The sequence below is a fragment of the Toxotes jaculatrix genome, chromosome 21 (genome assembly GCF_017976425.1).
Source record: "Toxotes jaculatrix isolate fToxJac2 chromosome 21, fToxJac2.pri, whole genome shotgun sequence".
Classification (NCBI taxonomy): domain Eukaryota; kingdom Metazoa; phylum Chordata; class Actinopteri; family Toxotidae; genus Toxotes; species Toxotes jaculatrix.
Genome location: NC_054414.1, coordinates 4,707,162 through 4,734,716, shown reverse-complemented (window position 1 = coordinate 4,734,716; position 27,555 = coordinate 4,707,162). Strand labels below are relative to the sequence as shown.

Here is a 27,555-nt window from a genome sequence, read left to right as displayed (position 1 = left end):
GTTTATAAATACATGCCCAGGCCTCTGCTACTCTCTAATAACTTATTTCACCCAAATTTAAGTGAAATTCCAAAATCACCACCTCCTACGCAGATAAAACTCAAGCAACGTCACCACAGTCGAGAAATGCTTTATTATAACATAAATATGACAAACACAATTCCAAATTGTGTATGTGTCACACCATCAGTAGATTCCATAGGTGTGCTCCTTTCCATCTCTGTATCTGTCCAGGTAGCGCAGGGGCTGTTTATGAGGGTATTTGACCTGTGGAGGATGGTACACTGGAGGCCGGATGAACTCGAACACCGGCTCCCTCATGTCTGCGGGGAGAGGAGACAGACAGACAGAGACAGAGACAGACAGACAGAGACAGACAGACAGACAGACACAGACAGACAGACAGACACAGACAGACACAGACAGACACAGACACAGACAGACAGTAAGTATCAATAGACTGCCACACAAAGTTTTTATCCCACAGTATACAAAGGATAAGGGCGGTTTAATGTTGGTTCTCAAATTGATTGATGTCATATGAAAAACAAATGTGTTTTTGTAAAATGTCACACGGCCTAAATTGCACTGTGTTTATCTTTGTATGAGCATGACTCACTCAGTGTGTTGTGAAAAGTGTTCGTGACAGATTCATCCCACTGGCACTGGAAGAAAGCCAGGCCTGCAGGCGTTATGTTGTCCTGGTGCCTCCTGTAGAAAATCTCCGTCTTAAATGTACGATCCGCCAGAGAATGGCTGGGGAGGAGTGGCAGCACATTAATTAATGTTACAGAATACATGATATCCCTCTCATAGAGTTCCTGTGTCCCAAGGTAATAACTCCACCTTCCAGCACCTTTAAAGCTCACTAATTTACACATTATGTGTAGTTCCCATGTACCCATGGATACAACCAGGCTAGTGCCCCCGCCCGCATTCATGTTAAGCTAAGCTGCTGGTTGTAGCTTCTTATTTAAAGGTCAGACACAGACATGACAGTGATGCAACTAAACGTATATGATCTCATTACATTTCATACTACAAACACAAACATACTGAGAACATCGGCTTCCCATCTGTATGCTGAGTGCCCTGCTCACCATGGCGACGGCCTGACATCCTCCTGGAAGTTGATGGGCCCCTCCTGCTTGAAGAGGACATAAATGTAGCGGTGGAAGCCTGTTCCTCTGGGAGGGAAGGGGGCCAGGTAGTGACACAGCTCCTCTCCAGCCTGCACTGCTCCGCCTGTTATGTTCCCCCTACACAGACACAGGTCAATACTCCCATGATCAAACTTCCGCAATTCTAATCAGAGGGTTTGAACATATTTTAACTTTCATATCAGTCTGATTCTACTGTTTGACAAAAGCAGGTACAGTGAGCGAATATCTCCTATAATAAAGTGTTTGTTTATTTCTAATAAAATCCCTGTGATGAGTATTTCATTTATTTTAATTCACTTAGAATTCCAGTGTCCAGGCAGAGAAAGGTCACACGATCGACCCAGCCAGAGACAGGCCTCTAAAGCTGTATGCTTGGGTGCCACTCTTTGCAAGGAGGTGGGAAACTATTTTCTTTTTTGGACAGTGTTGACCCAAATGCTCATGATCCACACAAAAATCGACCCACAGATCAAAAACGGAAGGCAACACACCAGCTGGGAACAACTGCATTGGAAAATATGTCAGTGTATGATCTGCCCTGAAATACTTACACCAGCCAGTGGATGTATTCTGCCTCATTGTCCAGAAGATGCTCATCTGAAAAAGTATACAGATGATTAAACAGATTATTTAGTCAATAAATGCTGGCAATCCATGAATAATATGTGTTGGTTCCTATAGGACAGTGGAAAGAGTCATTGGTTTTGTGAAACAGTGCCTCCCATAGAAGCTGGTGTTATTGCCTGAACGAGCCTGACCTGGACAGGTGAGCATGAGGGTCCACAGGGAGCCCTCCTCTGCATCAAAGCTGATCTGAGGGGCAGATGCTGCCTGGAAGACGAAAAAGCAGTAGAATCAGTGAAGACATATAAAGAGGGGGGTGTACAGGATAAAAGAGGACACGTGAATGTAATACTATATGGACACAGAATGCAGAAAAGGAATTATGTATTAAAAGAGGCAATATAAAAGTCAAATTTCAAGTGGCTGTGAGGCCTTTGAAAGAGTTAGATTAAGATACTGCTAAGCTTCCATTCCTTTTACGTACTTCAGTTGGTGTCAGCCGATTCCCATAATACACTCGACCACTGTCGTCCTGGCCGTAACAGACACGGAGTGACACCTGAGGTAGAAAATAGGCCTTGGGAAAGAGATCTCTGAAGACTCCATAGTGCTCTGCCAGTCTCTGAATATGAAACGGACCAGTGTTCTTCTCCCAGGTTTCCTGCACTCGATCCACAGAGATCTTAACTGGATGTGGGGGTAAATAGAATATAGGGGGAAAAAATGAACAGTTAATTCACTTACTAATTAAAAACTTGATTGTTGAGGATGTGTGTGGGCTTACAAGTGCGCAAACGTGACGCGGTCTCCAGCTCAACATTGCTCTTGTTGTCCTTGATCACCTGCCTTCTCTCCTTCACTTCTTTGGTCCTGCAGGGTCGATAGTACGGTAGTCCAATGTCCACTTGCTCTGCACCTGCAATCAAACAAAACTCCTTGACACTGCTCTGGCAAAGAATTAAACTATCACAAAATAAAACCCTTGACCAACCATTTTGCCATAACACATTCACACCACCAGGGGAAGTCAACAGCCTCCTCTGTTTCTCACCGTGATCAGGATCAGCTTTTTCCACATAGCCCCTGTAAGTCTTCCACCAGCTGGGTTTGTTCTTTGCCTCCTCAGCTTGTTTGCGGTAACGTGTGTAGCTGCGATACTTCTCTAATGAATCCAGCTTTTTAGCATCAATCCCCTCATTTGGCATTGGACCCAGAGGAGGCGTCCTCTTGCACAGGAAAGCTGTCATGAGGAAAAATCCAAACAGTTTGTTAGTTACATAGCAAAATGTAACATCTGTTTACTCCTGCCATTATGCAGAATTAATTAAAAAAAATTCCTTTATTAAGATTATTTTCTATCTCTGTTACACTGATAGTGGATCACATTTTTTTGGTGATTTGTTTTGGTGATTTACAATGTTGCAATTTGACTTGTTTACGTATTTAGTTCATATTTGTCTTTTATTTTGTTTTAGTTCTATTTTCACTTTTAAAAACGAAATTCACTTTAACTCGCATTACATTACCAAAATTTGACATCTTGTAGTCAGTGACCACCTAAATGTCCGGAGGATGGGTTAACTAAAAGACATGCTCTGAGCATGCAAAACTCAATTTAAATATCTGACAGTTTTACGGCGAGAAGTGTACGTATTAGAAGAGTAATTTCGGAACATTTAGAAAGGTACACCCTCTACATGAAGAAGTACCTGTTAAACTTTTAATATTTGGTTCCGGTGCTTCCTTAAACAGTCAATTTAAACCAGTGACGAAAAATAAAAGGAACATTTAATGTCAATGATAACTGATATATGAGATGAATAACCAAACCAGTGCTGACACTTTAACAGTTCTTGTTGCTGGGGAATGTTTAGCTTGGCCGACCACTGGACCCCACAGTTCACATTTAATTCTTCGATTTTTCTATGGATTTTGGCGAAAAGCCTTCCTCCACAGGAAAGGACCGCATGTAACAGAGGTCTGCTTCAAGCTAATGTAACCCGACATACACGCTGTACATGCAATACAGAAGCCGGGGCTCAAAGTTCCTAAATTTAAATCTAGTATAATTTAGCAATATTTTTACCTGTTGTGACAAACGTCCTCGCATTGTTGACCCCTAAATCTGTCCCAGTTCGCAAGGCAGTGGTGCAAATTGTGCGCAGCGCCATCTTGGAATGGTCTTTTACTTTTTTTTGCCCAGACTATACGGTAGCCGAGAGGAGCCAAATGAGTACGTGCACTTTTGACTTGTATGGTCTGCGTGCAGCTGACAGACCGTAGAGTACAGGCAGACATTAACATATGTGATTTTAAATTTCACTTCTATAATCATACCATTTTTTATTTTTAATCTATTGCTAGAACACCAATATCGTAGTGAAATTAAAATGTATACTTTATTTTAACGACAAATGTTATCATAAGTTATTGTTGAAGATTAGTTGTTGGGTACAATTTAGCTAGTGAGTGACATCAACCAGTAAATATTATTATTTCAGTTTTATACTATAAAACACCTATAGCAGTGTTACACTTATTACAGTGTGTTACAGGGTAATAATGATCCAGTCGTGTTGGGTCGCTTCTGTGCGTTCATCAGTTTACCCGACAGCACATGAAGGTGCCATTTTTGCGTGTGTCGTCATCGGGGAAGCTTCATCTGACGCTATTCAGTATTCACAGTCAGATGCTATGCGCGAATGTATCTGTTGAAGTGGTAAGAAAAAAAAATATTGTGTCGTTTTATGTGTTTACATCTGCTTGATGAGTGCGGGGAATGTGCGCTGCTTTACAGTTAAATCACTAGACCGTTTTTAATATTCTGACCATTATTCGTCCCTCAGGAGACCTCGCTAACGTGATCTGACTTGATTCTAGGCTAATGTTAGCTTTATCCTCCACCTGGCTAAGTTCATTTGTGGGAGCTAACGTTACATTTGGTCTGAGCTTTGTAATGGTGCATGACTGTGGCTTTGTTGTTGCCCAGTCCCATTACAGAAATAGAGTGAGCTTTATGAGGCTTTTCTTTCCCTTTCTATAGAAACTGTTTCTATATAAAGGCTTTAAAATGTGACACTGACACCTTAATACAAAGAGGTTAAGCAGTTAAGTTACAATGCTGTCACTGTGTGATGCGGATATGATATATTGATGTGTTCATGAACCATCACACCACAACCAATGTCATATTTTTTCCTCTTCTTTCACAGAGGTGTCTGGTCTTCTTCAGAGATGGAGTCTCAGAATTCAAACCTTACCTGCGCCATATGCCTGGAGCGTTTCCGAATCCCTGTCACCATCCCCTGCGGGCACACCTTCTGTCAGAGGTGCATCACCATTCACTGGGACACCAAGAGCAAGGCTGACATCGGACCTCAGTGTCCCATCTGCAATGAGGAGTTTGACACCAGGCCCATCCTCAAGCGCAATGTGTCCCTGTCTGTTCTGACTGAGGCTGCAAACAGCAGCGGCCCATCCTGCAGAGAGTCGCTCATGAGGGGAGGTGAAGGGACGAGAGCCATGCTGCTGTGTGATCGCCATAAAAAGCCTCTGGTTTATTATTGCAGGCAGGATAAAATGTCTGTGTGCTGCGAGTGTGGGATTTCAGAGTGCGAGGCCCACGAGAAGGTCATGTTGGAGGCAGAAAGAGAAAATCAAGAGGTAAAGTAACACTGTCCCACCACCACAGTTGCTTAGCTGGGAGTGTAACATGCATTGTCATTCAAGTCATAACACTGTCCACTTGCTATTTAAAGCCTACTGTCTGAGTGTGATGTTTTCTTTTCAGCTACTGCTGGAAAGGAAGAGTAAAGAGGTGGGGAAACTCATCGAAGAGACACAGAAAAGTATAAATGACTTGGCTGAGAATATCAATCAAGCTAAGGTAAACCCCTCAAACCCCTGATATTCCCTGATTATTCTCCCTGCATGCATGCACAACTAGTAATGCAGCAACAAAACCAAATAAACTTGATACATTTTGTGTCATTAAATAAAAAGACATGAAACAAAGAATTGGAATAAGATACTATTCACAATCTTCCCATTCCCAGATTTCACAGAGCACACGTGTAATTCAGTGTTTTCCATCAACAGGTGACTCTTCAGCAGACTTCAGCCTGGGTCAATGTCAAGTTCTCCACCCTGATGAAGATCCTGGCTGAGAAGCAGGAGGCCTCAGAGCTCTTTATTGCTGAGCAGAAAGAGGCGGCCATCACTGAGGCAGAGGCACGGCTAGCTGAACTCGAGGAGCACTCCCAGAAACTCAGAGAGAGCCAAGACCAGATAGCAGCTCTACATAACCTCTCTGATACAGAGCTCATCAAGGTTTGAACTGCTTACCTTTATACCGTCCAAAAAGTAGAAGAAGAGTGAAGATGACATTTGTTTACCAGAGCTGAATCTGTCTGCTATGTTCTGTCTCTCTCTCTCTGTCTCATTTCTGTCCTTCAGTCCTAACATGTGGGAGCATTAGTCAGTTGTTGTCTCTGTGTCATAGGTCACTCGCAGCAAGGATTTAGTAAATCACAGCATGGTGCAGGTCGCTGTGGGATAAGACTGAAATTTTAACTGACCACACCCAACAGTGGGGGTAGATCATTCAGAGAGCTTTCCACTGCTAGATGGCAGCAGAAGCATCATTATTAGCCTTTGTGTAGGTTTCATTTGAAAACTTAAGGCTGCTCAGTGACATGTCCCATCAGAGGCTTATCACTCTTATAGCAAACAGATGTGGTAAGAGAACTGTATAGTGTTACTGTGATGCTGCCTGTTATTCAATAAAATCCCAGTGCCACATAATAAGGCATCTGTAAATATATGCTGATATCTTTAATGTATCAGTATGGCTCCCAGCTCTACTTTGTGCTGACAGCGGCTGGTGTTTTTTTTTTTACAGATCACCTTATGTTTAATTTTTTTCTATTAATATCAAACTAAAAATCAACACGCTCTTCTTTGAAATTCGTATCTCTTCCCAGGAATCAATGCTCATAGAGGTTCCGCGTTTCAAAGACATTCCCACAGACGTAACTCCTAACCTTCAAGATCGACTAAGCGGCGTCACAGATGTCCTGTCCCGGGTCTCCAAGCTGGTGTGTGAGGACCTGGAGAGAGCTGTGAGCACCACTGTGGGTCGGGACAAAGATGGTAACCTGCCCCTGGGAGTGATGTTCCCTCTGTAGAAAATGAACTTGGTTTTACAGCAGTTTACTCTTGTGTCTTGGTTGTGTGTTCTCATTCTTGTCACTGGTCTCTAGGTTCACCTCAGGATAAGAGGCCCGTCCTAGCTGTGGTTCCCAGTCCAGCTGCTCCGTGCCACCCTGGTGGGAAGGAGGGCCTCAGTGCTTGTAAGTCATTTTATATTATTTGTTCTTTGGTTTTTCTCATTACAGGTAATTAACAAAAGTGCAGAGCAGCACACAGCAGAGGTCACAGGGAGTGATCCTGCAAAGTTATTGTGTGTGTATGTGGAAATATCTTTTTGATTTGATAGATATCAGTTCCTGCTTCTTTGTCATTACAGACCGATGCTCTCTGACCTTTGACCCCCGTACGGCAAACGGGCACCTGTTTCTGTCCCAGGAGAACCGGAGGGCGGAGCACCTGACCTCTGGTCCGCGGCTCGTCCCAGCTCATGAAGCCCGCTTTGACCACACCTGGCAGGTGCTCTGCTTCCAGGGCTTCACCCACGGACAGCACTACTGGGAGCTGGAGGTGTCCAAGCCCTGGGCCTACCTCGGGGTAAAGACACCCTGCACATATTGTTTGCACACTATTTTAAGAGTGGTTCATTAAATTTAAAAAACGTCCAGGGTTAGGGGTTACAGAACTTTCTCCCACTTCTCATCAGGTAACCTACGAGGCCATCCCCAGGAAGGAGAAGGGCAAGAGGTGCATGGTGGGTATGAATGAACTGTCCTGGAGTCTGCAGCTGGACGAGCATCAGCTCAGCGCATGGCACAACGGCCGGCGGGAGACCCTGTCCGGCCACTCCCATCACAGTCGCATCGGCATGCTGCTGGACTACGAGGCGGGGACGCTCACCTACTACGGAGACGGGCAGACTAGGCTCCACGCCTTCCACTGTGCCTTCACCCAGGAGTTGTTCCCCGCCTGCTGGATAGGAGAAGGGGTCAGCATCACCCTCTGCTCCACATGAGCTGACTCATAAAGAGAAGTGAAGAATGGAGCTCAGTGATAAGAAGCACTATCACACATCAGCACTAGCTGACTCAGCATAGAGGATCCCCCTTAACCAATTAGGAGTCTTGTTTTTTTTTCCTCTTTTTACAAAGACTGCCTTCCTACATTGTTTTAAGCAGAAGAAGTGACTGTGATGGGCTTTCTCCTCCCAGAGCTGACCACCTGGCTTTGGCTAATTCACAGTATTGCCTAACATATGACAATGACATAGCTGAGGAAATGGTCACACACTCTAAAGGCCCTTAGGGTTCTAGTTTAAGGACTGCACTACTTCAACCTGGTTTGTTTTTTTTTCTTCATAGTATGTATGAAATAATCTTGAGTTTTTGATAGATCTCCTCAACTCTCTGTGACAGATTATTGTACTTTCACTACACAAAACGGAGGTTCCTTGCTCCATAGCAGGGGATTATTCATTTATTACAGGTGTTTTATGCACACAGGCAAATGACTCAGTCTAAATTCAAAAACTCATTTAAGGTCAAGTACGAGCCAAAACTAAAAATTACTCTCACACATGCACAAACCTCTCCCTGTTTTCCTGATTTTTTTTTTTTTTTTTTTTTTTCATCGCTGGGCAGAATTCAGTCCACAGAAAGATGTGAGCCAGTTCATAAAGTGGTGCATACAGGACAATAAGCCACTGCAGAGTATAGAGAGCCTGTTTCAATTTATGAGACATTGTCCTGTTAAAGTACAATCCCTACTAATGCCCCATTGGTGATGTAAGTGAAACCAAAATGCTGTGGGCTGTACATTACTACTGAAAATACAGAACTGAAAGTGGAATGCCATATCATCTTAGGGTCTTAGCATGAATACACAAGCAAATCCCAAACAAATCACCTGACCTGTTCTGTTTTACACCCGTGATGCTGACAGATGTGAAGGAATCTGCTGTACTCTACAGATGTTTTTACAATGTTTTGTTTTTTTAAATCATGAGCACTTAGCAAGCATAGCTGTGACATTTGAAATGTTGAGGTACTCGAGGCTCAGGACATCATGCATCAGTCTTTGGGAAACTGCTGTGGATTTGCACAAGTTGCCTAAAGTGCAGACGAGGACTACTGATTCAGACCGAGAAAGGAGAAAAGCACATTTCCAGGCTGTTTTGGCCTGATGGCATAAAACATACCGTCGCCTGCTGACTCTGGAATATGTAAATTATGCTAATACACTATGCTGTGTTCAAAGTGGAATACCCATCATCAGCGTGTGATATAGCAATACTCAGTGTAGAAATAAAGACAAAGACCGTTCTGTTCCACAAGAATCAAGATCCATTTAATAAAATCCAATCCAATGCATACATGCATTAGTTGAGATCATGCTTTGTTAGCTTACTTGAGCCATTTTACATGAATTATTCAATAAATTAGTTTGAAATAAATACAGAGCTTTATTATTAATATCATTATATTATTATACACACAGCCATGACAGAGCAAACGGGAGCCCGATGCATAGCATTCTCAAAGTGCAAAGAATCAGCCACGGATGTGCCACAGATACAGTATATAGATTAGTGACCATACAGGAAGGAAGAATAGATGCTCAGATACTGAGGTGCTCAGATCAGATTGAAACACTGACCTCAAACTAGAGAGTCAAGATCACAACCACATAAAGTAGAAACACTGAATCCTCTAATGGTCCTGTTATAATGTTTACGGTGTGTGTCTGAAGGATGAAAGGTGAAGCGGGCGGGCGGGCAGCGAGTCTGAACATGTGTTTTCTTGAATGTTCAGAGGCATGACAAACCAGGAAGTGACATCATTGGGTGACTGCTCTGCTCTTGCACATTATAAAGATAATCCCTCCTGGCAGTACGTCCCTCCAGGTCCTGGTCGCCCTCACTCTCTGCTCTAATCCAGGATCAGGGATTCGCCGCTGTGACTCGACGCTGCTATAATCTCCGTGGTCCCCTCATCCACTGAAAACATGTCAAACCAGACCAGACCACCCTGCGAGCTGCTCTGTTTACAAAAGCTAGTTTTTCTCTAGGTTATTGTTCTTGAGAAAATATCTCATTTTAAAAGTCTACATATTAAAAGCCTGTACACACAAATGATAGAAAAATAAAAGACTGCGCTCAGCTCGCCTCTGGGTAGGTTAGCAAAGCAACTAATGTCACTACGACTGAGTCTAGTTTAACAAACAGTCATAGAAAATTAAAAGTGAGCTTCACAGAACAGCTGAATCTAAAGTTTAGGGTGGCGGTATGATTCTTGGGACATTTACAAGGCAATAAATGCTAAAATAGCTCGTCAGGTTACAAAGTTTTCCTCAACTACACTGAAAAAAAGCTCCAAAATCCTGACCCCTTCTTTGGCCTGAACAAATTTATTCTGGTCTCTCTCAAAGACTGCTACTAATACTTCTAATTTCCATCAAGTTAAAGGTGCTTCTGAGGAGAAAGAAGCTGATTATAATGTTTGAATTATTAAAAGGAATGTAAAAGGTTTAGGCTAGGTAGAGAAAGCAATGGAATGAGGTAAGGTAAGACCAAAAGGGATGAGTTGGAGGGGAATGGGAAGACGAGAATGGGGGGATGATGTTAAAAGAAAATAGGAAACTTTGGCCTTCTTGATGCCCAGTTTATGGAATGAGAAACAAGGTGATACAGTAGGATAGAGGATACGAGAGAGAGAGAGAGAGAGAGGAATGAGGGTGAGATCAAGCAGGTCTACTGGTTCTTCTTGTCTTCTGGAGGGGAGTACGGAGGAGGCTTGTCCTACGGAAAGAGGAGAGGTCCAGTTTGAGACAACGGCATCAGATCTGTATCAGTCATCAATACATGAACCAATTTTGTCATCTTGTCGCGCCGTCTTCCTCTGCAGTGGTTTAACAGCAGTCGACTGGAGAGTTAGCACCACCAGCTGTTTAAGAAGCATTACAGGGTGATGGAGGGCAGCTTACCTGTGGCAGGTACACATGTGTCGGAGGCAGCGTGGCACAGCTGGCACTCGCTGCTGCCTCAGCTGCTTTGGCCTCCGCTGGGAAGGAGAGAGAGAGTGAGAGAAGGGAGGGGGACATTAATTAAACATGGTCTTACTATTAATCCCTGGGATATATGAGATGAGATGGAAGTAATAAAGCCTGAAGTGCCATGGGTGGTGTGCTAAAGAGGGAAAAGGGAATGTAGGCAAAATGAGAAATGAGAGTGAGGGAGCATAGCAGTCAGCGGAGGAGGCAGAGAGAGAAGAGATGAGGCAGCAGTGGCTGAGCGACAAACAAAGGTGTCATTCTGTGGCTTGTATGAATAAAACTGCTCCAGTGCAGAATGAATACATTTGAATTTTTAAAAATATGAAAAACCAGATTATGTTAAGAATTGACTCAATGTCCCCTTCCTAGCCCTGCAGCTATCAGCATGTTCAAATCAATCAGAACCTCTCTGCCAGAGAGACTCACCTGCTGCTGAGGAGGGGAGGTCCGGGTCATGCGGTGGCTGCTGGCCCAAAGGAGCAGAGTATGGAGGGGGAGGTATGTAGGCCGCAGAGGCATCAAACGCTGGAGGGCTGGGGTAGAACCCACCTGAGCAGCAGGAACATTAGAAGGGCTGCTGTGAACACAAGGAGATCTGTACTCTGAGATTAATGATGTGTGCTACATTTGTTACAGCTTCTACCTGGAGGAGGAGGATTGGGGTAGGAGTAGCCAGGTGGAGGTCCAGACGGGTACATCCCATTAGCTGGGGGAGGAGGGTAAGCGTAGGCTCCGTTGGCCATGTAGGGACATCCACCAAACCCAGCAGTCACTGGCTGGCCTCTGGATGCTGAGAGATACATGACATACAGGAGGCATAAGATGAAGAAACAACAGTAGAAAACCCAGCCACAGTACGATAATGACAAGTTTATGATACTGTTAGCTTTGGTTTGCCATCGTACCCTGAGCTGCAACCTGCAGCATGTACTGGCCAAACTCTATAGCTCCTCCAGCAGCAAAGACAAGCTTGAAAGTCGCACTGCCCTCCCAGCCACCTGTAAGTAGAAGAAAACAATAAGGAATCCTCTGTAGTTACTGTGCACAGAACCAACTAACAGTCACAGAACCACAAACTAGTATAACCAACATTACACACGGGAGTGCACAGACTCATATACCTACCTCCAGGCTCTGCGTTGACGGTACCCTTGATGTAGTTGGCTCCCAGTACAGGCTGCTTGACCTCACAGCCCTTCATCAGGTAGAAGGGCATCATGAAGGACTGCAGTGCATCACGGCCTTTAGCCAGAAAGATCACCTGAGGGGAAACAGGGGCAAATAATATCATCTCAGCACTCACATGAACTCAAAGCAGAGTCTCAGCTGTCCTCTACTAACCTCTCACACTTGGGGGAATCTAAACATAATACTGCTTATTAGTGAAACCAAAGTTCTTCAGGTTGTCGTGTACTTGCTGTCACATAGTGGCTGCACTGTATCAGCATGAAGCTGTGGCTAAATAAAGAATAAGACATCTGGATCTTGTCTCACCCTGTATGGGGTCAGGTAGATGCTGCCCTTCTTACTCTTTCTGAAGGCTTCAGGCAGACTGTCCGCGTCACAGAAAACCAGCTCCACATTATCATAGTTCATCAACACACTGGTGACAGAAACAGACGCGAGAACGTTTTTCAACAGGAATAATACAATATGACATTTCTATTACATATCACCTTTTCATTGCACAAAAAAAAAAAACTACATTATCTCTGTGGTGTTTTGTTTGATTAACAGTATGACTCAAAGCCCACTTTCATAACCTTTGACTTAACAGCTTAAAAAAATTAGATCATTGGGTTATTGTGCAACTGTCCAGTTACTAAATATGACCCATCACTTGCCTCCAGTAAGCAGTCCTTCAGTAAAAGGATTAGGTTTACATGGCATCTAGTGACAGAGCTTACTCCTGGTTCTGGGTTTTGTCTAATGGGTTTATTATTACGCTCCAGCATGTTCCAGAAGAATCTGCTGTTCATTCATGTAAACTGCAGTGACTTGGTCTGGATGTGTCAACACACAAAACAAACACCTTTTAATACGGAGCAGGCCAGTGTGCAGACGGTGGAGGCAGTAAGCACTGCAACAGCACTGTACTGCAATACATGTTAAGTTACTGCAACAATATGATTAAATAACGTTATACATTCGATAGATTTGACTAAATATAACATTTGAAACAAGTAAACATTTAGTAATCACGTGTAGCCTGATATGGTTTGACTGCAGTGATGATATAACAGGTTGAAGGCCGTGTTTTGGGCCACAAGTCCCAGACCCGGTTCCGTCTCATGCGATGCGAATAGTCCATTAAGAAACATGGGGTTGGAACAATTACTGTAGCCCTGTTAGTCAGCTAGTATTTAAGTGCTAATCTGACGTTGTCTTGCACTGAAGAGGAGCCACTCTTCAATTCGGCCCATATGTGACATACCATAAAGCACTTGTCAAGTAAAATCATGTAAAGTAAATGATGCCTTCACGGTGCTCACTACCGCCGCCACGTCATATTTTTTTGTGTTATAACTAAGCTAACAGATGCTAAAAGTTGTCATTTGAATTAAACGGAGTTAGTGTCAGTTGGCTAACAGGGAAACTATGCTAGGTGTATTGGAGATACAGAATTTGCGAGTGCTCCTGGCATATAAAGCAGCTCCATCAATAAGCAAAGACACATTTGCATTGTCTTTTATTTTTAAACGAGTCTGCTGTGATGCTCTCCCCCCTGAGTGAACGTAAAACTTGTCAGAGTCTGGTCACCCGTAGTTAGCTCGTCCCCTAACCGCTAACGCTACCTTTCACTGTTGTTGATGATGACTCCGCCGGACTCCGAGTGGTTCTGGTTCAGAGTCATGGCGACGGCCCTCCACACTCTCCGGCAGCAAAGGTATTAAAGGCTGCGTTTTCCTCTGTCAGAAAGCGTATGAGAAGGCCTATCTGCAGGCTCGGTAGCTTCTCCCTCAGCGATGATAACGGTTGTTGTGACGGCTGTGGGTCCGGTGGTGCACCTGCCCTTCCGCCATACGTGTGAAGCGCCCACGGGGTGACGTCACGCACCCTTAAAAGCATAAGTGACAAACGAATGAATTAAACAAACAAACAAACAAACAAAAAACACGATACAGATTTTATATTCAGGAAAAACAAAATGCTCATTGGTTGCATATTAGGAATATTTAAGTCAACATAAATATATCAATATAAATATAAATGTCCATGTACCCATATGTTGTCATATTTTTTGTGCTTACATTGTGTTTTAATAATAATAAATAAGGAACAAAGACAATGTAAAATGTACCATATTAACTTGCATGACATGTCAACAAGTCTTGCTACTTTAACCTTTTAAATATGACACAAAATGTGTCCTTTTAATCTCTGCATGGTTCTGTATACTTACATGTGCATCTACAGGACATTTGTAATATAACAGATTCTTATTGCATGGTTGCATCTGCTCCGATCAGGGTTTATCACATACATTCAAGGGCCAAAGAATCCAATCCAGATGAGCTACAGGCCACCATGACAATTTTATGGCAAAGAGAAGTTTTGTACGAACAGTGAGGACGGTGACAGTAATATTTTGAGGTGTGATTTCTTTCCCAGCATGTCCTGTGCCTCTTACGGTAAGAGACAACGCTTCTCAGAATGAAACGAAAGAGGAGTGATCAGCTTGCACAAGTGCCCGTATTCTTGTGAAAGGTACAACAAGATGCGAAATCATTGTGTGGGTTGGTAAACAATAGAGGAGGTCTTTGTCTGTCTGGGCCTTTCTCTGTCTCTCTCTGACACACACACACACACACACATACTCACACACAGAAATGCTACAAAGAAGGTACAGTAGATTATACTAAGTTGTGTAACTGTTATATTTAGCTCAGACAGATGGGCCAAAGGCAGACTTTTCACTGCCATGTACTAATACACAGGATGTGATGTAACAATCCTTCGTCAAAATCTACTGCTCACATGTGGGGAACTAAAAAGCCAGTGACGTCACACCTGGACCTCAGACTTGCAGCACAATTCATTTTTAGGAGAATCTAAACTGTAACACGAATGACACTGGATTTAAGTTGAATAGTACAATACAGTTCCGGACTTCAGGCCTACATGCATCATGTGTGGCCGTCTACAGACATGCATTGTGTGACTACCATTGTGTAACATCTGGGCAATCGTCAAAGTTAGAGCGGAAACTATCAGAAAAAAACCCCAACAACACTGGTTTCAGCTTCAGCTTAGCAAATATTAGCAAATGCTGGTTTTCTTAGTCCTTATGGTTCTGAAATTTGATTACCTTTAGGTTTAACGCTTTGTTAGACAAAACAAGCAGTTTGGATATGTCAACTTAGGCTTTGGGAAACCGTGACAGGTATTTCTTGACTATTTTTTTTACATTTTATAGACCATACAAATAATTGAAAAATAATAAGCAGCTAAATTGTGTTTTTCTGTGACAAAAAAATGTGCCTACGGTAATAGATAGATATACATGCAGTAAGATGCATATGTGGATAGATATATCTGTAAATACATGCTAGAGGAGTGACAGACATTAACTCTCAAACTTCTGAATTGTATGGGTCCTAATGGAACACATGGAGAACAAAGAGTACACACAAACCACAGAGAGACTGTGGACTATCTCACGTTACATGCAGTTTCATTATCTCATTCAGCTGCAGTTAATCATGTGTCGTGTGAGATTTGCACCATGGATTTAGTTGTATCATGGCATCTATGGTAAAAATGTTAACAGTAAAATAATGAGAGTCAACCTGGGCAGTAACTTGGCATGTAAAACCTTAACTATAGTTAAAAGCAGAAGCCAGTAAGGAGATGAAGAGTTTGTGCGTTGGGTATGACTGACTGTGTGTGTGTTTGTGTGTGTGTGCAAACAAATACAAATACGCTCTGTTGTTTCACATGCAGGCACAAGACAGGCCACTAGATGAAGAAAAACTCATAACTCAGTCACAGTTAGTGTTACCACTTGCCACAGGAAGTGATGACTTCCGGCTGCTGTGCGATAGTTCATCGAAATACATTGCACACGCAGCTTCCCTATATCACTGACACAGAGCACACCAGTTTACCAGGCAGGAGTCTGGTTGTCAGCTATCAGCATCATTACGTCAAGTCAAAGCGAGCCCACCAGCATGGGAGACAAACTACTGCAAGCACATGACCAGGTATGGACTACAATGCTCTTGAGCATATTGTCATCTATGATATGTTCTATATAATACTTTAATACTGGCTGTCTGTTAGTTACAAACCACCAAGTGTTCTTAGCAATGTGGAGATAACCAAATGGATGATACTGTCAAAGAGCTCTACTTTTGTACTTTCTCTTTCTTTAAGTTTTGTTTTAATCTTTTCCACACAGATTTTTAAGGCTTTTGAGGTTTTTATTATTTCCTTTGTGAAACCTGAAAGAATTTCCCAGTCCTAACATTGTCAGATGAGTTACAGCGGCGCTTAAAATTGGCACCCAAGCACTGAGTCATGTTGTCCAAAGGACTATTTCAGAAGACTGTGACTATGACTCATGATTGTTCATAATTGTTTTTGAATGCGTGAAGACACTTCTGTTTCTGCGTATGCTGCAGTTGTTGGCATTAAGCACATGTGGATGACAGTCTGCTATCTGTAAGGTTCATTGAGATTGTTTTGGACACACTGTGTCTTTTCAGAGGTCGGTAACGTCCCTTCCATATGCAAAAACACGGATGAAAACAGTTGTGGGTGTATGGGTTTGTTTGTTGCAGTTTGGTACGGATTTATTTGCATGCTTATTTTTAGGGTTAGTCATTAGTGATTCAGTTTCGGGTGATTTTCCTGGTCTGAATATTTAATGGATTGTTGCTTCAAAGTCTGTTTCATGATCAGAAATAGAGGAAGTCCCTTACAGAGGCAGGCCACATCAGAAATCAAAAGCACAAGTGTTTCTTGAGCCTGCAGACATCTTTTTTTTTCTTTTCTTTTTTTGCCAGTGAAGGGGTCTGTGTACAACTGTAAAAGCTGACAGTGAGATGAGACTGGTTTTTATTACCTGTTTGTTTTGGCTTTATTTGATTGAACTATTTACATTGACATCATTATTAGAGTCCCTGTATTTAAACATTTTGCACATATGTCCTCTGTTTTCCAGGAACAAGGCTTGGCAAGATCCAGACAGGTAAAGCACAACAGCTGCAGTAGCTACTGCCTGCTGACAGTAGCCATGCATTTCAAAATATTATTTCTTCTCTGTTTCTTACAGAAGATTTGTCTTAATGGACCAAAACAGCACAAGTTTTAGCTCTTTGTTTTTAATACTTAACACTGAGCCATTGGTTTCATTGATTCATGGACACTCATCTAATGGTTATAAAATAAGAGTTTTGAGTTTGAAAGACATGAGCATTAACCGGAGTCTACCAAAAATACTTTACTGAGTGGCATCATAGAAAATATAAGAGTATAAAGCATTTCTGGAGCTGGGCATTAAAAGACACAGTGTCTCAGCCTTTGCTGCACTTATTTTAACTTTTCATTTCACAGTTCACTTCATGAAAATCCCTTTACTTTACAAAACCACAGTTCTATTTGTTCAAACTCAAAATTTATGAACAAATTTTTATACATGGAAACCAATGGCTGTTCAGAACATTTTCAAATACACTCACACTTAAGCATTATTTGGAAAATAGTCAACAGTAATATGAAGTGTTCACGATTTGTAGTAAATGGGCAACAACCTGCAAAATCTAAAATTGTTTTTTTGCCCTTCTCTTGTCAGTTTTCACCCGGCCACGTACGTAAACTGGGGTTGACGAGGAAATTGCGAGACAGGAGGGTAGGCAACACTGCATGACCTTCAAAAACACCTGAAGTCTAACCTACAGACATCTTTATTTACCACGTGTATTAAACAGAATCACGCATAAGATGTATTTTTTGTCTCCTTTAGGATTTTAAGGAAGATGAGAACCCAGAGGAGAAAGCACGTAGACACAAGGAGATGGAGGTATCATCATTCATGCACTGCGCTTCACATAAAACTTTTTTTTTCCCCAAGCAAGTTCTCACTGAGTATTTCTATTTAAAGCTGAAGCCTCTGTATAAGGAGCTGTTGTACACCATCGCTCATAAGATGGGTAAACCGTCGTCAGCTGAGGTCTTCACAGATAGCCAGCTTCACCACTACATCAAGGAGGTAAACCCCACCGCTTCACACGTAACATAACCCATAATTCCAGTAATTTGTTGGTGTATGACTGGTTACTGTCCCGTCTACCAGGCTTTCGGTATGACAGAGTCAGAGCACAGCAGTCTGATGGAGAAAGCACAGAGCACAGAGGTGAGAAAAGGAAGCCAGCATGTTTGTTCCATCTTTAGAGACCCCCTAATATCTATTTATAGTACTCATACCAAGAATCTTATTCCACCGCCTTCCAGTGAACAGTGGCAGAAATTATATCATCTGCATGTTAACTGTAGGTTAATTTATTAGTACCAAAGTATTGAAATGACTGTCATAACTGATTCTTACAGCCCCCAGTATACTGCCTGATGGCCACTGTAAAGGAAGCAAAGGGAATCCTGGGAAAAGATGTCAGTGGTGAGTGCTTGTGTTACCCCTGAGGACCAGACAGCTGACTATGAAGTGGTGACTGGTATTCATTTTAATTGAATTTAACACTTTTTCACCACACTAGCAGTATGCGTAGTGATGGCAGTTTCAGTCAGTTGATTGGTTGGTTCATCCACAGCTTTGAGCAAGTGTGAAATATGTTAACAACTAGTTGATGGTCCGTCCTGAAATTTGGTAGTTTGTCCAATACTTTGGTTTATCACTAGATACCTGCAAAAGTAAGGATGATTAGCCTGCATGCAAATACTAGAATGCTAACGTGCTAAACTAAAATTGTGAACATTTTAGTTTAGCATGCATCACCATGTTAACATTATCGCTTTGAGCATTTTAGCATGCTGTAATTTGCATTTAGCGTGCATTTTAGGTGACTTTCTACTCTTGTGTGGGCATTTCATCCCTCACTTTCACTTCTTGTCAACGATGTGTGGTCTTTGAATTTAGTTATGCCTCCTCGTGGAGGAGTCTCATACTGTGTCTGGAATAATGTCATGTAACCTGTCACCATGCTCCATGACGTATTATATCTACTGTGGAACTCTGGTGTGTTTTGAACAGGTTTCAGTGACCCATACTGCATGCTGACCATACTGGAGGACGAAGAAGAGAATCGGACACGCCTGTCCAGAGCCAAACCCAGTAAAGCGGTTGTAAAGGACGCTGTATCGGGTGACAAAATTTACCAGACAGACATAAAAAAGCAGACCCTGAACCCCATCTGGAACCAAACCTTCATACTGTGAGTCTGAAGTCACGCTGATTTCCGAATCAGATTGAATATTTGCTTTACTTATCATTTCTTAATGTTTTCAGAGAGTTTGGAGACATTTCTGGTGCCAGCTTCCACCTCGAGATGTGGTGAGAAAAACACACACAGCTCTGCTTTTTCAGCGTTAAGATAATCTTATTCATTACATTCACCATTATTGTGATACTTCTGTTTCAGGGACAAGGACGAAGAGGTGTCACTCTCTCAGAAACTAGAGGAGATCAAAACCAATTTTAATAGTTTAAGAAGGTATTACACTCTCTCTGTGACTCATACACAAACAGTTAACCAAACAGGGCTGGTGAACATTTCTGATTGTACCTGTTTAGGATGATCAAGGAGGCCAAAAAGGAGAAAGGCACAGATGACTTTTTGGGAAACGTTGTCCTAAAACTACAGGTAGTAAATTTCTTTTTTATCAGCTATTTTTTTGTTAACTCTCTTGCCAGTCTAATACAGATTTGTACCATCTTACTTCAGGACCTCCACTGCACTGAAGATAACTGGTACAACCTGCAGCCCAGAACAGAGACGTATCCCGATCGCGGCCAGTGTCACCTGAATCTCAAGTTCATTCATAAAGCAGTAAAAACAAAAAATTTGATATCCATCCTCAAACACTGTGAGGATTTTAGATATAGTCAACATGTATACATAAGAACATCTGTTAAAAATAATTTATGCACTGCACTACAGAACTGAAATGTCAGGTGCTTTTCTTTTATGGTGCAATGCAAATTTCATAGCAGTGCTCTAGTATGAGAAACAAGTGTGTAGTAGGACATGAAATATGAAATGAATGTCTTTCATTGTATGGACATGTAGCCGTTTGGGATCATTTTGAGACTAGGCTTGTGTTGTGTGACTGACAGAGAGACGGGACGCTGAGTGCTGGTCGTAGCGCTTACATCAACTACTGTGGGATTCTGCAACAGTTTGTCGAGGCTTACATCTCCAAGCAACAGGTAAAGCAGACACTCACTGTCTCTGTCCCTCTTAGCATTTAAATCTCTTACTTTTCCTTCTGTCCTTTCAATTCCACCATCTTGTTTCGTTTCTCTCAGAGCTCTGCCCCGTGGAAAGGGGAGTTGTGTGGCGAGGCTCAGATTCTGCTCGAGCTTTATGCTACTCAGAACGACCTCTCCCCTTTTCTTCAGGACCTGGCGTAAGCAGCATATTAACATCTCAACTTATAGCACTTATGGCAGATTACAGTACAAGAGTACGATAGATTCTAGAGCCCCACACAATCCAAGAGATGTGTGTGTGTGTGTGTGTGTGCTATGTTGTCATTCTGTTGCGCTTGAGTAACTTTGTGGCTGTGTGTACCCCTGACAGGAAGTGGGTGGCTTACAGTAAGCTGTATCAGAGCTTAGAGGTGGACTCGTCTGTGCTGTTCCAGCAGCTCACCAGTATAGAATATCACTGGCACCAGCAGCAGCTGCCCTACCAGCAGGTATGAACGCTCACTTCACCATGAGTGGTGGAAAATACAGCACTTAAGTACAGTTCTGAGGTACAATATGATCCATCGTGATAGATTATAATATCCAGTGTTTTACAGGTCAGTTGAAAATGATCTCTACCTCAACCAGTGAAAGGGATAAACTGATGCAAACACATGTTATTGTTTCAGTAATCATCATTTTCCTTTCAGATTCAGGCCTTCTTCTTATATCTGAGTATTTTTAAACTGTGATATTGACACTTTGGTAAAGGATCTGAATACTTCCTCCCCTGTTGCTCACTGCCTGCTACAACTCTATCACAAACTTATCGGCCAGTATTTTAAAAAGAAACCAGGAGTATCATATCTAAGTACGGATGAATGTTGAGAAACACGTTGCACTCTGTTAACAGAAACAGGAACTTGGGGACTCTCTTCATGGTTTTCTGCAGTACGGACTGTGTCTGGTGGCCAAGTACAGAGACATCTTTCCCCCGACTCCCACTGCTACTCCAAAACTACACACACTGCTCAGGTAGTGCATGAGCCTGTTATGTATGTTTATATAATTGCTGATATGGCTGACATGGCTGTAATTAAAGTTCTACATGAATGTGCTTCTTCTCAGAATCTTGGTCCAGATCTGTAAGACTCAGGCATTTCAGAAACTGAACCCAGCTCATTTTGACTTGCATGATGAGGTCTGCGATGCCATACAGGTCAGCAATCACACTAATGAGATCATTACATAGTGTATGCTTATAATATGTGTTTATTTACTGATGATATAAATTGTACCCTCAGACAGGTACACAGGAGTGGTTCACCATCAAAAAGGGTTTGCATCAGCCAATGACTAAGGTAAAGACATCACGAAAAAGCCCTCACACAGTACGTGGAATCGATGTTTCCATGGTATCTTCATTTTATTTCACAGTATTCGTGTCACGTTGTCTTTGCTGACATACAGGACCTGCCGGAGATTGTGAACGCCCTCTCCAGGTTGATTGGGGAGGTGCAGGAAGACATTAAACACAACAAAGACGTCTGGAACAGGGTATTTGTCAGGTAAGGTGAGACAATCTGTGCCTCACCTGCTATGGTGAGTCAAAATGTCTGCTGTGAAAGTATTTTTAAAGCAAAGAAGACACAGAGACCTTGTGTTTGGTTTTAATTAATATGAGGCACTCATTATGTTAAAAAAAAAAAAAAAAAGAGAGCAAGAAAATTCAACGCGACTTACAAAAAGTTTCTTTGAAGCAAATATTGCATGAGGGATATTTTTCACTCTTGTAATAATGAAACTTTTTTCCTCATCATTTAGTGCTGTGCAAGTGGATGTGTTCACTGTCGTCTATCACAGGTTTGACTCCCTGGTAAGTCTTTCTTTCTTGGCAAATTTCACAAACTTGATGTGCTCCTCTCATCTTACCTCATTTCCTCTCCTCTCCTCTCCTCCCCTCTCCTCCACAGCTGGTGAAAGAAGTGAGGGAAACCTTATCACTGATGGAGGGTCAGATGGAGCAGTCTCTAGCCAACAGCCTGTTCCCTGTTTACCAGAGCCTGCAGAACATCCACAAAGACAAGGCTTTCTTACAGAAAAGGTCGAGCATCATACTCACGCCACACTTTACAAAAATGGTTCCTAAACCTTCGTTGTCTGACGTAGCCCCCCCACACCTCTGTCACATGAGCTCAGGCACCTAACCCGTATTCTTTTGTTGAGCTAGTCCACAGTTTTTCCACATATCCCCTGTGGGATAAATTACTGTACCCCATGTTACTGCTGTACAACATACAACTACATTCAGGAATACATTATCACCCTTACTAATAAAAACAATAAAAATGTACGTGATGGGATGGAAGATCAGGAGTTTGTCTGTTGTTTCAGGGGATTGCTCGAGCTGACAAACTTTCACGAGGGCTTCAGAGAGGCTCTGCCTTACTGGCTCAACGAGGTGTTCAGCAAAACACAAGACCGGGTGGAGAAGGCTGTGCAGGTGGACCAGGTAACACTCCTGTTCCGATGTATCATCATTATTATTATTATTATTATTTTCATCCACAAGCAGTCATATCATTATATATTTTAAATTCCTCTCAGCTCCAGCCCCTGCAGTCTGGTTCAGTGCCAGTCAAACACAGTTCCTCAGCAGTGGACCTGGTGGCGTGTATCCAGCCCATCTGCCACCTGTGGGAGCAGCTGTCCTGGCCGGACCCCGAGGAAGCCTTTATGCTCATGGTCAAACTGACTGAGGTACAGTATGGGGACATTAACGTAGTTCTAAAGAGGTGCTATACTGGTCAAATAGTGTGAATATGGGAATACTGGGAGTTGACTCTGGTCTGTCTTTGTCTTCTGTGTGTTTTCAGGATGTGTGTAAGATTGTGGTGAACTACTGTCACATCCTGAAGGAGAGGGTCAGGTTGCTGTCTGAGAACTCTGACCATGGCAGTGCCATAAATATGGTAAGCTCAGACAGGGAAAAAAGACTTTATCAGAAATATTTCTAATTCTTCATAATACAAAAGAATCCCATATCTCCCTTCTCTCTGCAGTTGTGTGTAGTAGTGAACGACCTGGAGTACCTAAGGTCTGTCCTGACCAGACTTCCTACGCAGCTGAGGTGGACAGGGCTTCGAGATCGGACCCAAAATGTCATTGGAGATAGCCAGTTCCAGAACACGCTGCACTCACAGCTTGAGCAAGCCCAGAGCACCCTCAGCCGAGAGATCCGCTCTGCTTTGGACACTCTTGGAAAAAAGGTATGTACCTGTGGGTGTGACTCACTACAAAGTATCAGGGATGGAAAGGGATGATTATCTAGAAATGCCTATATATGACATAGATGTACGTAAAAACCTTCAACATGACCTCTTCTATCTGGATGTCTTTCAAGCTGAATACCGACATTGAGACTCACGTTAGAAGCATGTCAACCAGGCGGCGGATTCCCTCCAAGTCCACAGAGGATGTAAGTGACAGTCACTGCCAGTTAATGCTGATGCCTGTAGTGTTTGTGTGACATCCAGGCTCCTTTCCGTTTCAGGCTGCAGCCCCTCTGATGCGCTACCTGGAGCAAGAGCTGCAGTATATGAATGAAAACCTGGTTCAAGAGAACTTCAACAGGTACAAGGCTGGATTTTCACCTCACCACGTTACAATTCTTGTCTTTCATTGTGAACACATGATTGTTCCATGTTTTGTACACATTGACCTTAACTCAACATCACCTCATGAAATGGTGTCACTGTTTTTCTCCCCTATGTCCAGCCTCCTGACTCCTTTGTGGAATAACTCAGTGATGATCCTCCACCAGGTGGCTAATCAGCATCCACAACAAGAAGGGTTCATGGTGTTCTGCCAGAGACTGCTTTATACACTGCAGGTTGGTCCTTGGCCACGTGGGCCTCGGCCTTGTTACAGTAAACTGGCACACGTGTCAGCTCAGACACTGATTTTAACTGATTTTAAATTGCACACATTTGCCTGATACTGACCTTAATCATAGTGACTTTACACTGTTTAACCTCATCCAATCACTGTCTTAAGGGTCAAACTTCAGACCGGGTTTAGCTCAGTGCACCACAGTGTCTGATCACAGCCTCAGGGAGCAGTTAGCATGGTTGTTTAGTCTTAAGTCTTGTTTTATTTGATTAATTTCTGTACCCAGATGCTGTGACGGGTATAGTATGAACCCAAGTGCAGTACAAAACAGGCAATGAACTGATGATCAGTTAATAGGTTTATTAACTGGCACACAAAACAGTTCAAGGGCTGGGCAGGGGGCTTGGTCGAGGCAGGCAAAAGTTCAGTAACAGGGAGGCAGGCAGAATCAGGCCAACAGTCCAGAGAGAGACAGGCTGAGCTCGTGGTCAAAACAGAAGGCAGAGGTAATTTACCAGGGGTCAGGAAAAACAGGCAGGTCGTACTCAGGCAGGGTCGGTACCGGGAAGACAGGCAGGTAAACGCTGGAAAGTCTTGCATTGCAGAGAACAATCTGGCACTGAGTGAGTGTGAGGCTGGAGAATATATACTGGTAGGTGAGCTGATTGGTGAGTGAGAGCAGGTGTGTGATCAGTGACTGAGAGTGGGTGTGGTGTGAGCAGGGCAGTGGAAAAGTACTGAGTCCATGGGCTGGAGCAGAGTGTGACAGATGCAGCTTAATGTTACGTAAAATGTTTTTTGCTCTGTGTATTTCAGTGCTTAGAGCAGTGCTTCCATGCAGAGGGAAATGGCCTCCCTCTGAACACACTTCACTCCGATGAGTACAAGGTCAGAAACTTCCCACACAGCAGAGGAAGGTTTTCATTTCTTTGAAGTGTCTGATTTCTTGTTGCTTCTCCTTCAGAGCAAAAAGAAAAAGCACAGTGAAAACACGCAATTTACAATAAAACATCTCTCTTTGTCTGTGTTAGAGTCTCAAAGCTCACCTGACTCACAACTCTCTGAGCAGCCGGGAGCTTGTGCAGAAGTTCCTTGACAGGAAAATAAAGGAGCAGGTAAGACAGACACATGTTGTCAATGTGTAACCTGACGCCCAGTCCATTTGTCCAAACTTTGTGTTTCTCCTGTCTGCATGACAGAACGTGTACAGTGGAGAGAAATACGGTGCAGTCACCCTCCTCGCATCCTACAGGAGATCGGACCAAAAACTTAGAGTTGAGGTGCTGAATGCAGTCAACCTCTTACCAATGGACTCTAATGGTGAGACACATGCAGAACAATCACTTTACAAAATGCGCTTTATTTTTCGACCTTTCCCTGACGACCTCATGCTTTTGTCAGGTTTTAGTGATCCATTTGTGCAGCTGTGTCTGGAGCCAAACCACATCTTTCCTGAGGTAGAACCTCGCAGCACTCAGATCAAAAACTGTGATCTCAACCCCCTTTTTGATGAGGCCTTTGAGTTGTAAGTCGTTGGTCTGGACCTGAATATTTGCCGATATTCTTTCTCAGGTCTCGGTTTTCACTCTCACAGGCTAACCTGTAGTCCCTCAAGGTGTTTTTCTATTTTCTTTATCTCCACCCCTCATCTCTTTTATATCGTAGTATGGTTTCCCTGGATCAGTGCCAGGCTTCAGGGGCTTGCCTGGTGGTGACCGTCCTGGACCACGACACCTTGAGGACAGACGACTTTGAAGGCGAGGCCTTCCTGGGACTCAAGGCCATACCAGGAGTTGGCGGAGGAAGGGAAGGAGACAGACTCAGCTCACAGCCAGACAGCAACCCTGCTCAGATACGCCTGCCTCTGATGCATCCTAAACCCAATGGTATGATCTGTTGGTGGATTCAGACGAGTGAAGCAGGTTTTCATTTTTATTTCCAATTAGGCATGGCCAGATTAACCTGTCAGGGTGTACTAAGGCAGAAATGACCTTCTGAGCCCCTGTCAACTCCCCTCTCTTGCAGTGCGTCCAGTATTCCTGAGCTTAGCATCTTTCAGCTCATTGTTTCGCCAAAACATGTATGTTTTGGTTCACTGTCACTGCTCCCATCATTTCCAGTTTAGCAGCTTAAAAGTCAGATATTTACAGGAGTTGGTGAAGAGCAAAGCAAAGCTAATATCAGAGCAATGTTGGGTTTGACTCTCAATGAATGTGGCTCAATGTAAATGGGCAACTGTTTGAACATGTTTTGCCCTAAGTGGCTGAAAAAAATGATTTCTAGGGCAAGCCTGTAGAGACACAGTAACCCTGGAGCTTCAGGGCCTTCAGACGGTTCATTTTGCTGCGTTGATAATCCAGCCCTGAATGAGGGAAGCTTTAAGTGCCAAGCTTTTAGCTGATTAACAGCAGGCCTCTCCATTAAAACTTAGATATCAGTTGTTATTATCAGCTTATTATCAGGATGCATTTCAGGTCATCAATAATTTATTTGTACTTGGTCAGTTCGTTTATGGAATCTGGTGGCAAATTCATGCCCAGTATAAAATGAATGCCCCCTTGTGGGGTTAAAATGTACATGGGTTTCCTTGAACTGTAAACTTTGTTTTTCCCCAATATGGACATGTTATACTGGCACGAAAATATGCCATCCTTTAAAATAACATTAGCAAATGTTCATTTGTTTCTTTGTGTACATTTTCCAGAGGACAGCATTCTGCGGCTACTGGAGTCCAGGAAAGGAGAACGGGAGGCCCAGGCCTTCGTGAAGAAGCGACGACAGAGAGAGAAACAGTCTCAGGAAGGGATTCAACAGTAGTAAACATACAGAGACAAGTTCTTCCTCCAAAAATATACAATTTGTTTTAATGATCTGTACCAAAAAACAAAGAAAAATCCATTCAGAAGGAAACACTGGTGTTGGATGAGTTGTGTGTGGCTGAGCATGGGTTTTTTGTTTTGTTTTTGTTTTGTTTTTTTAAACCAGAGACCATCACAGTGATCATGAACATGTTCACACCTGCATTTAAACTTTACACACTTGTACACATCTGTCTGCTTCCTGATGCTTTGTCTAATCAGTGCAAGAGATAAGTATGACATCACATAACTATATGTGCATATATATATATATATATATATAAAATATATATATGTTAGACTACATTAGACACACTGTGAAATGTCAAAGATTACTAAATGAAAAATGTTAAGATTTTGGCAGAGAATTCTGTCACACATTGATTTTAAACACAGCAAAAGGGCCGGTTTGAACAAGAAAAAAAAGAAAAAGAAGAATGTGTATGTTTGAGTTAACATGAAAAAGTAAAAATTAAAAAAATATGTAATTTCAAAGACTACACAAGTTGACTGA

At 42.7% G+C, this 27,555-nt stretch overlaps 4 protein-coding genes across 5 annotated transcripts; 2 read left to right on the top strand and 2 right to left on the bottom strand.

Annotated features, from left to right (window-relative positions):
* Nucleotides 1-114: 114 nt before the first annotated feature.
* Nucleotides 115-3,925, bottom strand: mrpl38 (mitochondrial ribosomal protein L38). Of its 2 annotated transcripts, none has more exons than XM_041067088.1 (9): nucleotides 3,814-3,925; nucleotides 2,746-2,967; nucleotides 2,512-2,643; nucleotides 2,212-2,414; nucleotides 1,922-1,994; nucleotides 1,715-1,760; nucleotides 1,101-1,259; nucleotides 620-756; nucleotides 115-323 (listed from the first exon to the last, which is right to left on the bottom strand). In XM_041067088.1, exons 1-9 carry the CDS (start codon nucleotides 3,896-3,898, stop codon nucleotides 187-189), a joined length of 1,194 nt encoding a protein of 397 aa, XP_040923022.1. In that variant the 5' UTR covers nucleotides 3,899-3,925; the 3' UTR covers nucleotides 115-186. The 2 variants fall into 2 exon arrangements, with proteins under 2 accessions (XP_040923022.1, XP_040923023.1); XM_041067089.1 differs by having other exon boundaries at nucleotides 2,779-2,967.
* Nucleotides 3,926-4,370: 445 nt separating this feature from the next.
* Nucleotides 4,371-9,072, top strand: trim65 (tripartite motif containing 65). The gene is made up of 8 exons (XM_041067075.1): nucleotides 4,371-4,446; nucleotides 4,940-5,390; nucleotides 5,518-5,613; nucleotides 5,826-6,056; nucleotides 6,710-6,878; nucleotides 6,989-7,078; nucleotides 7,255-7,472; nucleotides 7,582-9,072. Exons 2-8 carry the CDS (start codon nucleotides 4,962-4,964, stop codon nucleotides 7,888-7,890), a joined length of 1,542 nt encoding a protein of 513 aa, XP_040923009.1. The 5' UTR covers nucleotides 4,371-4,446; nucleotides 4,940-4,961; the 3' UTR covers nucleotides 7,891-9,072.
* A 130-nt stretch (nucleotides 9,073-9,202) lies between these two features.
* Nucleotides 9,203-13,947, bottom strand: wbp2 (WW domain binding protein 2). Its single transcript, XM_041067090.1, has 8 exons — nucleotides 13,721-13,947; nucleotides 12,420-12,528; nucleotides 12,051-12,186; nucleotides 11,831-11,923; nucleotides 11,569-11,715; nucleotides 11,352-11,474; nucleotides 10,857-10,933; nucleotides 9,203-10,671 (listed from the first exon to the last, which is right to left on the bottom strand). The coding sequence occupies exons 1-8, from the start codon at nucleotides 13,777-13,779 to the stop codon at nucleotides 10,624-10,626; spliced, it is 792 nt and encodes a 263-aa protein (XP_040923024.1). The 5' UTR covers nucleotides 13,780-13,947; the 3' UTR covers nucleotides 9,203-10,623.
* A 2,048-nt stretch (nucleotides 13,948-15,995) lies between these two features.
* Nucleotides 15,996-27,546, top strand: unc13d (unc-13 homolog D (C. elegans)). The gene is made up of 34 exons (XM_041067008.1): nucleotides 15,996-16,129; nucleotides 17,092-17,118; nucleotides 17,722-17,778; nucleotides 17,893-17,949; nucleotides 18,031-18,138; nucleotides 18,223-18,282; nucleotides 18,477-18,543; nucleotides 19,135-19,315; nucleotides 19,390-19,434; nucleotides 19,523-19,594; nucleotides 19,675-19,744; nucleotides 19,826-19,930; nucleotides 20,218-20,310; nucleotides 20,410-20,510; nucleotides 20,684-20,801; nucleotides 21,206-21,327; nucleotides 21,421-21,511; nucleotides 21,597-21,653; nucleotides 21,763-21,860; nucleotides 22,117-22,168; nucleotides 22,266-22,396; nucleotides 22,687-22,804; nucleotides 22,900-23,052; nucleotides 23,169-23,264; nucleotides 23,355-23,561; nucleotides 23,696-23,770; nucleotides 23,846-23,925; nucleotides 24,070-24,184; nucleotides 25,000-25,071; nucleotides 25,215-25,298; nucleotides 25,383-25,503; nucleotides 25,585-25,708; nucleotides 25,849-26,069; nucleotides 26,888-27,546. Exons 1-34 carry the CDS (start codon nucleotides 16,097-16,099, stop codon nucleotides 26,998-27,000), a joined length of 3,324 nt encoding a protein of 1,107 aa, XP_040922942.1. The 5' UTR covers nucleotides 15,996-16,096; the 3' UTR covers nucleotides 27,001-27,546.
* The last annotated feature ends 9 nt before the right edge of the window (nucleotides 27,547-27,555 follow it).